Source organism: Ctenopharyngodon idella, chromosome 18 (genome assembly GCF_019924925.1).
Source record: "Ctenopharyngodon idella isolate HZGC_01 chromosome 18, HZGC01, whole genome shotgun sequence".
Lineage (NCBI taxonomy): Eukaryota > Metazoa > Chordata > Actinopteri > Cypriniformes > Xenocyprididae > Ctenopharyngodon > Ctenopharyngodon idella.
In genome coordinates, this window is record NC_067237.1 from 298,931 (window position 1) to 313,529 (window position 14,599).

At 43.7% G+C, this 14,599-nt stretch overlaps 1 protein-coding gene across 1 annotated transcript in view; it reads left to right on the top strand.

Annotated features, from left to right (window-relative positions):
- Positions 1-14,599, top strand: part of LOC127500005 (reelin-like) — an 89,532-nt gene that overhangs the window by 54,737 nt on the left and 20,196 nt on the right. Inside the window, 27 exon segments of the mRNA XM_051870785.1 lie at positions 497-705; positions 2,458-2,586; positions 2,667-2,776; positions 3,429-3,495; positions 3,581-3,814; positions 4,043-4,204; positions 4,321-4,557; positions 5,037-5,229; positions 5,497-5,609; positions 6,152-6,289; positions 6,800-6,986; positions 7,237-7,442; positions 7,648-7,819; positions 7,897-8,103; positions 8,988-9,223; positions 9,345-9,502; positions 9,634-9,847; positions 9,942-10,018; positions 10,379-10,537; positions 10,643-10,837; positions 11,422-11,695; positions 11,919-12,059; positions 12,139-12,316; positions 12,597-12,681; positions 12,773-12,955; positions 13,485-13,653; positions 13,849-13,951. Of these exon segments, the coding sequence (XP_051726745.1) occupies positions 497-705; positions 2,458-2,586; positions 2,667-2,776; positions 3,429-3,495; positions 3,581-3,814; positions 4,043-4,204; positions 4,321-4,557; positions 5,037-5,229; positions 5,497-5,609; positions 6,152-6,289; positions 6,800-6,986; positions 7,237-7,442; positions 7,648-7,819; positions 7,897-8,103; positions 8,988-9,223; positions 9,345-9,502; positions 9,634-9,847; positions 9,942-10,018; positions 10,379-10,537; positions 10,643-10,837; positions 11,422-11,695; positions 11,919-12,059; positions 12,139-12,316; positions 12,597-12,681; positions 12,773-12,955; positions 13,485-13,653; positions 13,849-13,951 (4,536 nt within the window).

Below are 14,599 nucleotides of genomic sequence, written 5' to 3' on the forward strand. Positions count from 1 at the left end.
TCTCTAGTGCTTCTTCGTCAGTGTTTCTGAAACGCCTCCATTGTAGTCTTGAGTTTTCTTCACAATATTCCTCATTTAAATAATTCATACGCAGAATAAAGGGGCGGGGCCTGGTTGAGTTAGTTAGTAGTGTGTTGAAACTGGCGGTTATGGTAAGGGGTGGGACATTTCCCAAACACCAATCACAACACACCTGCTCCAGCCGACCAATCAGAGCACATTGTGCTTTTCAGAAGGAGGGGCTTCATAGAGACAGGAACTAAACAGAGCGTTACTGACAGACTGGGAAGAGAGGAGCTGAACAATGGAGAATATGAGGAAAATAATCAACATTCAAACATGAAAACCTGCTCTAGTAGAGCACAAAAACTACATCAAGACTTTGAGGAAGGGCACAATAGGTCCTCTTTAAACTAATCATTTTCAACAATTACATATTTCTCTTTCCTCTGATGTCTCATCTGTTTACTCCTCGACATCTCTTTGCTCTTCCCAGACTCCTACAGTAGTCTCCGTTGGTTTGCCCACAGAGCTACAGACTCCAGCCACTCAGTTTTGTCTAGAACAGAAGGTCCACGGCGGGGCGAACCGCCACGTTTGGGCTCTGGACTTCCTGCAGCTGCTGCCTGTGCTGCCCGGCGCCAACACTCACCTGGTGCAGTTCTCCATCAACCTCGGGTGTGGCGCGTATCAGCCGGCCAACAGGTGCTCACTCCTTCACCCAAACATGATCGTTCTGTCATCATGTCGTTCAGACCAAGGAAGATATATCTAATCCTAACAGAGGGATCTGAATAACACTGCACAAAATAAGACTGAGAAATCTTACAAAACACCATCTGTTGTGCTTCACAGAAGAAAGAAATTCATACTGGTCTGAAAGACACGAGTAAATGATGACAGAGTGAAGAAATAACCTTTGGATATGAGAACAGACTATAAATAGATCCTCGCTTTGGACAAAAATGAATGAAAATGAATACCAAATTAATAAAAGCAGACAGTAGTACAACAGAATTTTGAGATCCATGTACTAAAAAACAGAAATAATGAATGAGGATATAAAAATCTATTTCAGCATTTATAAGGTAGTGTTGACTTTAGATATACAAAGACATAAATTCAACAATTTGTTTAGTACTATTTTACTCTAAATAATGAATGGAAATAACTGGATCACCCAGAATAGAATAGAATAGAATAGAATAGAATGTAACAATAGAATAGAACAGAATAGAGAAGAACGTAAAATAACAGAATAGAAAAGAACAGAATAGAATGTAATAGAAAAGAGCAGAACAGAACAGAATACAATAGAATAGAAGAGAATAGAACAGAACAGAATACAGTAGAATAGAAGAGAATAGAAGAGAACAAAACAGAATACAGTAGAATAGAACGGTATAGAGTAGAATAGAAAAAAATAGAATAGAATAGAACAGAAAAGAATAGAATAGAACACAATAGAATAGAACAGAATAGAAGAGAATAGAATAGAACAGAACAGAATACAGTAGAATAGAATGGTATAGAATAGAATAGAATAGAATAGAACAGAATAGAATAAAAAAGAACAGAAAAGAACAGAACACAATAGAATAGAATGTTATAATAGAATAGAACAGAATAGAAAAGATCAGAACAAAAAAGAACGGAAAATAACAGACTAGAAAAGAACAGAATAGAATATAATAGAAAAGAGCAGAACATAACAGAATACAGTAGAATAGAACAGAATAGAATAAAACAGAACAGAATACTGTAGAATAGAAGAGAATAGAATAGAACAGAACACAATAGAATAGAACAATAGAACAGAACACAATAGAATAGAATAGAAAAAAAAGAAAAGAAAAGAATACAATAGAATAGAACGGTATAGAGTAGAATAGAACAGAATAGAATAGAACAGAATAGAAAAAAGAACAGAATAGAATAGAACAGAACAGAATACAATAGAATAGAACATAACAGCACAGAATAGAATAGATAAGAGTAGAACAGAATAGAATAGAAAAGAGCAGAACATAACATAAACAGAATACAGTAGAATAGAACAGAATAGAATATAAAATAACAGAACAGAATATAATATAATAGAATAGAATAGAATAGAATAGAAAATAATAGAATAGAAAAGAACACAGTAGAATAGAACAATATAATATAAAGGAACAGAACAGAACAGAATAGAAAAGAACAGAACAGAATACAGTAGAATAGAACAGCATAGAATAGAAAAGAATAGAATAGAACTTTGCAGGAATGGTGTAAGTTGTTTGTGTGTGTGTGTGTGTGTGTGTGTGTGTGTGTGTGTGTGTGTGTGTGTGTGTGTAGCAGTGATTAGGGTCAGTACAGACTCAGAGGACGACACAAACAGCAACTAAATCATGTTCCCTTTAAAAATGAGTGCATTAAAGACGGTTGTTTCTCCTTCTTCATCTGTGAAACTCACAGCATCAATCTGGAGTTCTCGTCGAATCACGGGCGCTCCTGGTCACTCCTGCACACCGAGTGTCTCCCTGAGCTGTGTGCCGGCTCACACCTGCCCCACAGCAGCATCTACTCCTCAGAGAACTACAGCGGGTCAGTCCCTGCGTCCGCTCATGAATCTGACCTGTGTCTGTTATCATGGAGCACGGTTTAATCTCACTGTGTGTCTGCAGATGGACCAGGATCACCATTCCTCTGCCCAACGCCGCGCTGACCGAAAGCACTCGCTTCCGCTGGAGACAGACCGCTGTGGGAACCAGCAACATGTGGGCCATCGACAACGGTACGAGCCAGTCGTATACTGCTCACGATTACTGCTGGAAGTCATGATGAGCGAACAGATGATTATGACACTTACCCAGCGAACAGGGAATGTTCTGGCAAAGTTATGAACAAACGTTCTTCCAGTAACATTAATACAACGTTCGTTCAAAGTTATCTGGTCTTTAATAATGTTCTCAAAACGTTAGCACAAAAACATTATTCATAGAATGTTTTTTCTGAAATGTTTCAGTTGGATGTTGGATGTTCAACGTTTTTTAAATGTTACTAGTTTCAGAACGTTCAGAGAACATCCAAAAGCAACGTTCCCATAATGTTTGTGAAATGATACAATGTTCCACATAAAAAAGAAAAAGGCATTTAAAAATTGGATGTTTTGAACATTCAGAGAACGTTCAGAAGTAATGTTTCCATAACTACTTTAAAAACATCAGATGCCAGAATGAGCAAATAAATTATGATCAGTGCCAGTGATGATGATGTGGTTTAATTGTGTTGTGCACGAGCCTCTTGAAGCATTATTAATTGTGAATGTTTATGGATACAATGTAACATTTATCCTTTTGACATGAGGAATGTCCCTCAAATCAGTTTTTTAATGTATGGATATTTTAATTGACAGACACTGTTCACTCTTGTTGTGTGTGTTCCAGTGTATATCGGGCCGTCCTGTTTGCGCTTCTGCTCCGGTAGAGGACACTGTTCACGCACGGGCTGCAAGTATGAGTATTCTTCAGTCGAAACACTCTTTACACTGAAAAACAGCAACACTTACCGGAAAGTGTGTGTTTTCACATCTCTTCAGGTGTGACCCTGGTTTCAGCGGTCCTGCGTGTGAGCTGGCGTCTCAGACCTTCCCTGCGTTTCTGTCCGAGAGTTTCTCCAGCGTGAGGCTGTCGTCCTATCACAGCTTCTCCTCGCTGCGCGGGGCAGAGGTCAGCTTCGCCTGCGGGGTTCTGGCAGGTGGGAAAGCGCTGGTGTTCAACAGAGACAGTAGAAGACACATCGTTACAACCCCACTGGACAGCTCACAGGCCAGGTACACACACACAAACACTCACACACACACACACACACACACACACACACACACTCTCTCACACATACACACACACACACACACACACACACACACTCACACATACACACACACACACACACACACACACACACACACACACACACACAAACACTCTCACACATACACACACACACACACGCAGTTATTGCAGGTGTTTCACATTCAGTCTGTGTCTGTCTCTCTCAGGTATCTTCAGTTCACGCTCAGACTGGGCAGCCGCAGCACCTCCAGCTCGTGTCCAGCTCCGGATCAGCCGGGCGAGGGTGTGCTGCTGCATTACTCCTCAGATAACGGCATCACCTGGACGCTGCTGCAGCATTACTCTTATCAGGGCTTCCATGAGCCCAGGTGCGTCATACTGATCACACTGTTTCAACGCAGCTTCACAGTAATGAACAGGAAAATAATAGAATCAATGATGAAAACTTCAAAAATGAAATGACATTTGGACTCTTTTCTCTCAGGATTGTCTCTGTGGAACTTCCTCCCGGGGCCCGTAAGTTTGGGGTCCAGTTCCGCTGGTGGCAGCCGTACCACTCGGGCCGCGGGCAGGACGTCTGGGCTGTGGATGAGATCAGCATGACCTCTGTCCTCTTCAACATCATCAGCCTGGACTTCAGTAATGTGTTAGATGTGACGCAGAGCCTGGGCTTCTATCTGGGGAACGTGCAGCCGTACTGTCAGCACGACTGGACTCTCAGGTACTGCTTCACCTGCAATACGCTGACTTTATTCACATTCACAACACTCATTTAAGCCAGGGGTTTTCAATCTTTCAGAGGACATGGGCTGCGAAATATCATCATCACTATGCTTGAATTGTATGTATTTTCATGTACGTTTAATAGAGCTCTAGGGTTCTTGAGTCCATTTTGAAGAACTCTCAGGGTTTATTTACATTAATTAATTAAGGGTTAATTAATGTAAATAAAAAAACTTCTAAACTGTTCTAATGAATATTTATGAGCTCAGTCATATCCATGCAATGATTTCAGACCTGAAGTTTGTCAGCATTTGCCAGACGAGCAAAGGAACGGAAAATTGCTTCTTATGCAGTGCAAAAGCAGGCAGAATATTTCTGCAATTAATAATGCATTGATATCCAAACAATATCAGCACTTCCCTTCAGGGCCAGATCCAAATGACAGCGTAAGCCACAATGATGTAAATATTTGCTCAGTTTTTCAGGCGATCATGGCTCGGCCTCCAGTATTCGCTATGTGGAAACACAGTCCATGCAGATCGGCGCGTCCTACATGATCCAGTTCTCTCTGGTCATGGGATGCGGACGGGAGCCTTCGCCGCACATCGACACGCAGGTCCGGCTGGAGTTTTCCACCAATCACGGCTTGACTTGGCATCTTGTCAAAGAGGTGAGAACACATAAATATCCTCTAAAGCACCAGACCTAAACGCACCGTAGGGTTACCATGTTTTTGTGATAAGAAGTAAATACCATGATAATCATTGATCACCTTACAGTCTTCGTTCCTCCATGGCACTTCTTGTAAGGATTGGAGAACAATTATAACTCAGATTATAGATTATTCTTTGAGAAAACACAGTTTGTCCTCTTTCTGCTGTCTGGGCTGCTCCATCAGGGTGTTTCAGGTGTGTTTTCTCATGGTTTGTTGGTGTAGGCCTGTCTGCCAGGCATGCCGAGCTGCTCTGAGTTCACGGCCTCCAGCGTCTACCATCCGTCTGAGTTCACAGACTGGAGACGGATCACGCTTCCTCTGCCTTACAAGACCTGGTAAGATACAAACCACAAACTGAGCTTTAACTTTACTACCTTTGCTTTAATTCACTGATTCCTTTGAGATTATTAAATGTTACCTCAAGGAGGACCAGTTCTGCTCTTTTCCTGCAAACACTTTATTTTGATGCTCCTCAGCAGATATTCTACTGACTATAAGTAACTTTACAAGTACAGGTGAACTTATTCTACTAACACGAACCCTAATCTAACAGTCTACAATACTCTAGACATGTAGTTTCAAGGTTAATTATAGTTAGTAGAAAATTTGTGACTATAGAAATAAAGTGTAACCTTTTTTCTTTTTTCAATGATTTGACTTTAATTAAAGGTTAGGTTTTTGTGAATATTTTGAATGAAGGACCAAGAGGATGAACACCATAGATGTTTTCCCACGGCCTGTTTTGCTCATATTGATCACTGTATAGGAAGGAATGATGGTATTTTTCCAGTTTTCGTGTCTCTTCATCGGCTCATGTTCATTTGCAGTGTTTTCTTGTCATGTCTCACTCTGGTTTCATGCTGTCTTCTGGCTTCAGGTCGAGTGCGACACGCTTCCGATGGATCCAGAACTACTACCAGGAGCAGGATGAGTGGGCGCTGGATGATATTTACATCGGGCAGCAGTGTCCGCAGATGTGCCGTGGACATGGCTGGTGCGACCACGGACACTGCAGGTCAGAGACAGGCACAAATTCAGCTTTGATCACAGGAATAAATTACATTTTTAACATATGAAGAGTTCGGATGCAAAAGCTGCTAAACGCTACCTCCGTCAAAAATTAGAATGATATTGAGCGAATGCTCTCTGCATATAGCATAGCCTACGCTCATCAAATACTTTCGCTTCAAATCCACTAAATCCCAGCATCAGCCCATTCAGAAATACCGGTTCGATTTCAGAAACCGCTAAACGCCACTTCCCTTTTTAAGCAAAAGCCTCTAAGTCCTCAGAAGAACCAATCGGAAGACGCAAATCAAATCATAATTTCAAGTTGAATGACGGTGTGCATATGAGCCGGCTTTCCATTGCCAAGCTGCAAGTTTTTATCATGTTTTGTCTATCATCACTTAATGTCTTATGCAGTGTGAAGTACAGTAAGTGTTTTCTAGTTTTGAGGATGTTTTTGCTGGACGAGCAGCAGTGTCTGAGCTCATCTGAAGCTCATCGTCTGCTCTGCTCACAGGTGTGATGAAGGCTTCACGGGCTCAGACTGCCAGCCCTTCAACACTCTGGCCTCCAGTGTGCTCTCAGACTTCGAGTCGCAGGAAACCCTGATGTCAGCCTGGCAGGAAGTGACCGGAGGCGAGATCGTGCCGCCTGACCAGGGCTGTGGCGTGGTTTCCTCAGGATCCTCTCTGTACTTCAGTAAGGTGCGATTACAGTAAAAGAGTCCTAAAACATTTCAGAAAAAACCTTCCATGAACGATGAATAAATAACGTTTTGAGAACATTATGAAAGACCAAATAAATTTGAACTAACGTTCTATTAAAGATACTGGAAGAACGTTTGTTCATAACTTTGAGAGAACGTTGACAGAACGTTCTGAGAACGTTCCCTGTGATCTGGGAACACATTTGATCATTATACAGACTGTATGTTGAAGTATCTCGTGTCATCAGGCTGGGCTGCGGCAGCTGGTCAGCTGGGACTTGGACACGGAGTGGGCGGAGTTTGTGCAGTTCTACCTGCGAATGGGCGGAGACGGAGCCGAGTGCAATCAGGGCGACAGCAGGGAGGAGGGGCTTCTGCTGCAGTACAGCAATGATGGAGGAATCAGCTGGGGTCTGATCGCAGAGATGTACTTCACTGACTTCACCAGACCGCGGTGAGTGGACAAATACATTCACATTCAATTGTGCCAGAAAAAATCACTTTCTGTGTGACTGGCCCTAAAATTCACTGCAACTAGTTATTTTATCTAAACTGCTAATATTTCTAGAATGAAGAGTATAGAGTGTCCACTGCGCCATACGGTGTATTTAGCATCTTTATGTGAGTGTTTGTGACTGGATGATATTGTTTGTCCACAGGTTTGTTCATTATGAACTTCCTCTGGCCTCTAAAACGCCCTGCACCCGTTTCCGCTGGTGGCAGCCGCTCCACTCCGGCGAGGGCTACGATCAGTGGGCCATCGATGACGTGATCATCCTGTCTGAGCGAGAGAAGCATGTCATCCCGATGGCCGATCCCACGCTTCCTCAGGTGAGATTCTCCTCACAGATGATCCTACTGCAGTGCTCATGAAGAGACGAGAGAGAAACTCTACTGTCTCCCTGCAGAACTTCTATGAGAAACCGGCTTTTGATCATCCGCTCAACCAGATGAGTGTGTGGCTGATGCTGGGAAACGAAGGAATGGACAAGGACCGTAACGGCAGTTTCTGTGCTCCCACACCCTCGGCCATAGTGTTCGGACGATCGGACGGCGACCGGATGGCGGTGACCAGAGACCTGTCTCTCCGTCCGGGATACACACTGCAGTTCAAGGTACTGATGTAAGGCTACGTGCAGGAAGTCTTAATTCACACACACACACACACACACATACATACATATATATATATATATATATATATAGTAAGGCTATCAATCAATTAAAAAATGTAATCACATTATTTACATAATAAACTGATTCATTAACCCAATAAATTGAAAATAATCACAAATATCAGTTTGCTGAGAGAAGCTCCCAACTGAAAATAATGACATGGTTGTGGCACGGGATATGACATTTTTTTGGGGATATTATCTTTCATGTAGTGTGTCATAAAGCTGTTTGTGAATGTAAAATCTCTGTTTCAAAGATCAAAGATCAGATAAATGGAGTTTTTGTCTCCTAAAAGAAAGAAGAATTCTGAACTGAAACGAGTCGTCAGTAATTCAGTCTCACTTCCTGCTGAAACTACGTAGATTTGGAACTCATTTGCATAATGCCAGTCTCTGGTCTTCATTGGCTGAACAGCATCTCTTTGCCCCGCCCTCAATCACTGTAGTTGTATCTGAGACTGGAAGAGTTTGGTTCGTGTTGTTCGTGTCGAGAAGACGCTGTTTTCTGCTGCCAAAGCAAATCCACTTTGATGAGATTGATACGGTAAAACTGACGCCATCGTTACTGTTTGTATCACTGTGAATCAAGAGCTGAGATTCAGATATGATAATGAGTGTTTAGTTTCTGATTAATCACAACAGACTGAGGTCAGCTGACCAATCAGAGCAGAGCAGCTCTCAGAAAGGCGGGGTTTAGAGAAACCGAATCCTTGATTGAAGCGTTTCAGACACTGAGAGAAAAGAGCTGATGCTGCAGCGGATATTATGAGGAAATTAAAGTGTTTTTGACCTTGGATGAATGTAATGTTGTGTTTCTCCTCCAGCTGAACATCGGTTGTGAGTCGGTCTTCAGTGCGTCTGCGCCCGTCCTGCTCCAGTACTCTCATGACGCGGGCCGCACATGGGCTCTGGTGCGCGAGGGCTGTTACCCAGCATCCCCTGGGGCCAGCAGCTGTGAGGGGAGCGGCCGTGAACTCAGAGAGCCCACTGTTTACAACACAGGAGACTATGAGCGCTGGACCAGAATCACTGTTGTGCTCCCACGAAATGTGGCTGCTAGGTAACTGGACACTGGGATGGTTCTCAATGTTCAATATTTTTAATAGAAAACAAGAAAAACATAGTTTGCAGTGCAGGTTGATTTTAGCCACAGTTTTGATGAACTCATCTGTCATTTTCAGCAAGACGCGCTTCCGCTGGTTCCAGGAGAGCAGTGTCTATCGGGACGCCCCTGCGTTCGCACTGGACGGCGTCTACATCTCCGAGCCCTGTCCCAATCACTGCGGAGGACATGGAGACTGTATCTCAGGCGTCTGCTTCTGCGACATGGGGTACACAGGTAACGCTCACGTTCAGACTCTGTTCACACTGGTTTGTGTAGACTAGTCCAGCCGGCCGCTGATGACCTGAGTCAGGTGTGTGTGATCAGGATCTTCTGCTGTGTGTGATGTTATGTGTGTTTGTGTTCAGTCGAGATGGATCGATCGAGCTGCGTCCCGTCTGCACCGAGTCCCACTGAACTCTCGGAGGACTTCGAGGGGAAGCTGAGCTCACTGTGGCAGAGCCTGAGTGGAGGACAGATCGGTGACGGCTGCGGGACCATCAGTGAAGGCAAAGCGCTGTACTTCAGCAGCCTGGGCCGACGAGAGGCTCGCACCGCGCCGCTGGACACCACCAACACTCGGTCTGTGCCACGACTCAAACTATGAAGCTTCAGACTGTCATCATTTTTTGTTTCTCTACTTACAACCTACTGTCTGTTTTCTCCTTCTGTACAGTCTGGTTCAGTTCTACATTCGGATTGGAGGGAAAAACATGGGCTCCACCTGCACTCGCACCCGTTCCCGAAATGAAGGTGAATGTGGAGATCATATCATATGGACCGGTTATACCAATCTGATCTCACGGGAAAATGTAACTATGTTACAAGGGGGCGGTTTCGTATAAAATCGTATGATGTGAAATGTACGAAAACATTAGATTATTGGAAAAATAACCCCACTCCTAAACATACGTGAGCAGATTGTATGAAAATGTACGATTGAGATTGCACAAATTCATACGAATTAGCCAAAAATTCACCAAAACATAAAATAGTTACGAATTTTCACGAGATTGTGTCGGTCGGCTGGATGAGGCGATCATGCACAAAAAATTCTGCAGCTTGTTTCTTTTCCTCATTTTCTCAGTTACTCTGCTTATATTTCTTTGTCAGGTGTGATTGTCCAGTTTTCCATAAACAACGGCGTGCAGTGGCAGCTCTTACGAGAGTTGGACTTTGGCTCGTTCCTGGAGCCTCAGGTGGTCACCATCGAGCTTCCGCCCGCGGCAAAGACGCCCCACACTGTGTTCCGCTGGTGGCAGCCGCAGCAGGGTGAGAACCGTTGTAAAGACTCTACAATGAGAACATCATAACTTACAACACGTGTGTTGAGGTGCAGACTACAAACAGTGATGTCATCTCTCTCTCCTTTCTCAGGGAAACACTCGGCCCAGTGGGGCCTGGATAATATTCTGATCGGGATGAACGACAGTGCCAGAAGTGGATTCTTTGACACGTTTGATGGCACTTCTCCCTTAAGACACAACTGGTATCGAGTTGTAGGCGGAGAGGTGACCACAGACTGCCTGAGCCGAGACTCGGTGCTGAACTTCAACTCTGAGCTCATGGACAGTGAGTTTCCGTTAAGATATCGCCAATCTCATGTATAAGTTTTCATTCATCATACAGACATTTAAATGAGCATTTTCATCTGGAAAGCTACGTCCATTTTCAGGCCTTCCCACTCAGATCTCTTTTTCCAGTGAGCTTTTGTTTTTTTATAATGTCTCTCAGCCTCTCTCTTTCTACAGTCTTCACATCTCTCACTCACTCTCTCTCCTCCCCATCATGTGTGGACACGCCCCCTACTGCTGATTGGCTCACTCTCTCTCCTCCCCATCATGAGTAGACACACCCCCTACAGCTGATTGGCTACAAGTGTGTTGTGCTGCTCAGTCCCATCCACTTTCAGCAGCGTTTCTCAGAGTCACTTACTGCGCCTTTAAGCAGACAGTCTAATAATATGATACTGTAATGAGAGCTATTTGACATGTTGGTGCAATGTTTCTTATAGCATAAACGGACCATCAAAATAAAGTATGACCAAATCATTTAGTTCTGAGCTAGCCCTTTGGCACTCACAGAAGCTCATGAAGCACATGTGTATGATAGGATCTGTCTGATGTGAATGACTGCACTGCGCTCTTTCCCGCCAGAGAGGCCGCGTTACGCTGAGAGCTGGGACTTCGAGGTGTCCGGCTCCTCCTTCCTGCAGTTTGATCTGAGCATGGGCTGCAGTAAGGCAGCGTCTCCAGCCCACGGCGTCCGTCTGGAGTTCTCCACCGACTGCGGCCGCCGCTGGACTCTCGTCACGCCCGAGTGTGTGCCGCCCGCCATCGGCTGCTCCGGATACAGCCAGCGGTCGGTGTACAGCGCGCCTCAGTATCTGCAGTGGAGGAGAGTCACTGTCTACCTGCCCAGCGCTGCCATGTATGACTCTTTACACTGTACAGATGATTTTATACAGTCCCATTCACTCGTTTATCACTAAACATTTATACTGCCGTCACTGTACCTTACCTTCTTTTTTCTATTCATAAGGTACTTATATGCCATGGTGTGTCCAAAAAGCTTTACAGTCATGTCATGCTACTTTATGCTAGTGTGCCCTATTTGCATGTTTTTTTTCAACCCTTTTTTCTGATTCCTGTAGTTCTCCTAGAACAAGGTTCCGCTGGATTCAACCTGTTTTTGCTCCCGGAGCCGATGGCTGGACGCTGGACAATGTGCTGCTGACGCCCGGCTGCCCGTGGATGTGCTCCGGACACGGCCTGTGTGACAGCGGACACTGCGTGTGAGTGTCGACACCAGCTGATAACCTCAAACGCTCCTCAGCGATCCTGCAGTTACAGTGGCTTCTCTCTCTCACGCAGCTGTGACAAGGGCTTCGGCGGGGCCCACTGTGTGCCTCTGGTCGCTTTGCCGTCGGTTCTGAAGGAGGACTTCAATGAGAACCTGAAGTCAGATATCTGGCCGGAGGTGTACGGCGCAGAGCGGGGAACGCTGAGCGGAGAGCCTCTGAAATCAGGAACGGCCCTCATCTTCAAAGGCGTGAGTATAGTGTCATGCACTGCCTTATGCATCAAATATATAACATACAATATTGAGCTTGAGCATTTATAGTGACAGACGACTAACTGCAGGTTTCTTTTAAAGAAACCTAATATAAAGTGTGACCGAACTACTTGTGTCTAGCATTAATTTAATGTAGTTACATGAACTGTAGATCAAATGTTTATAGAACATCTAGGGTTCTAGAGTGCAGTTTCATTAGCTAATGTCAGTAAATCAGTTTTGTTTTCATCCGGATGACTGTCATGTTCTCCTGCAGGAGGGACTGCGGATGCTGGTATCAACAGATCTGGACTGCACAAACACCATGTACATCCAGTTTTCATTCAAGTTCATAACTAAGGGTGAGTCTGGCGTTAAGCGTGTTCAATCTCCAGCCTTTCTGCTCGTCTCCTGTTGGTTGTAAACACATGTTGTGTGTGTTTGTGTGCGCAGGCGTGCCCGAGCGCTCTCACTCCGTGCTGCTGCAGTATTCAGTGAATGGAGGGATCAGCTGGCTGCTTATAGACGAGTTTTATTTCCCCACCTCCACAGACACGCTGTTTGTTCACATGTCTTTGCCTCCCAGTGCGCAGACGAACGCTACACGGTTTCGATTGTGGCAGCCGTACAACAGTGGTAAGAAATTTACGCCCCACATACACCTCACTCACACAATCACAAGTGACATATGGAGATGAGTTCGTAACACAGAAGAGTAGTGTGCTACTTTTACACTTTAAAGAGGACCTTGATGTTGTTTTCAGGCTCTACTAGAACAGGTTTTCCTGCTTGAATGTTGATTATTTTCCTCATATTCTCCATTGTTCAGCTCCTCTCTTCCCAGTCTGTCAGTAACGCTATGTTTAGTTCCTGTCTCTATGAAGCCCCTCCTGGAGTGGTGTGTTGTGATTGGTGTTTGGGAAATGTCCCGCCCCTTACCATAACCACCAGTTTCAACACACTACTAACTAACTCAACCAGGCCCCGCCCCTTTATTCTGCGTATGAATTATTTAAATGAGGAATATTGTGAAGAAAACTCAAGACTACAATGGAGGCGTTTCAGAAACACTGACACTGATATAGAGAAGAACTCCCGCTGGAGGGACTTTTTGGAGGATGTTTTTTCTCATTGTTTTGATTCTTCAATCTCTTCAATTCTTCAGGTAAGAAGGAGGAGGTGTGGGTGATTGATGACCTGATCATAGATGGCAACAGCATCAATAATTTGCCGGTTATATTGGAGAGCTTTGAGGCTGGTCCTCAGGAGGGGAACTGGCTGTTTTATCCTGGAGGAAACATTGGATTCTACTGCCCGTATCAGAGAGGAGGACTGTGAGTATCTCCAGCGTGTTTCCCTCATGTTAGCATGCAGTGTAAAACGATGTAATGCCCTAGAGGAGATAAACTGTAGTGGACTCAGTACACACTGACTTCTAGCAGTCCAGCTTGTGTCTGAATCTACTGGTCAAACCTCTGAGCTTCTGGTTCAGTGTTGATGGCGTCATGTGACCCTCACTGTGTTTGCAGGGAAGAGGACTCCGCCATGGTGTTCATGTCCAGTGAGTTGGGCGAACACTCTATTACCACGAGAGATATTGATGTCAACGAGAACACCGTCATCCAGTTTGAGGTACGGCTTTGTGAGATCAACATTGGCATTTAAAAGGCCCTTTTCCCTATGGGAATGTTCGCTTAAAAATGAAAACTTAATAAATTCTGTCATCATTTACTCTCCTTCATGTCATCTTCAGAACACAAATAAAGATATTTTTAATGAAATCTGAGATATTTCTGTGCCTCCATTTAAAGTCTATTCACTCAAAACTCTGACGCTTCATTGTAAAGTAAATCCATACACTGAAAAAAAAAAATTGTTTGATTTTCCAGTAAAAATATCTAAACATTCTGAACATATATATGAATACTTTCTTAATATGTTAAGTCATGTTTTCTGAAAAATCTATCAAAATGAAGTGAGTTTGTGCTTAAAACAAGAACAGATATCTGCAAATGGGGTCAGAAAAATAATCTTGTTTTCCCTTTAAATTAAGATTATTTTTCTGACTCCATTGGCAGATATCTGTTCTTGTTTTAAGCACAAGATTTTTTTCAAAAACAACACTTAATATCTAAAGTCATTTTTCTTTTCTAGTAAATGTATCTTGATTTAAGAATTTTTAGATATTTGTGCTGGAAAACAAGACAGAAACTCATCATTATTTGTAGTGTATGAATCAAGCGGTTTAACCAAGTCTTCTGAAGAGACATGATCGCTTTA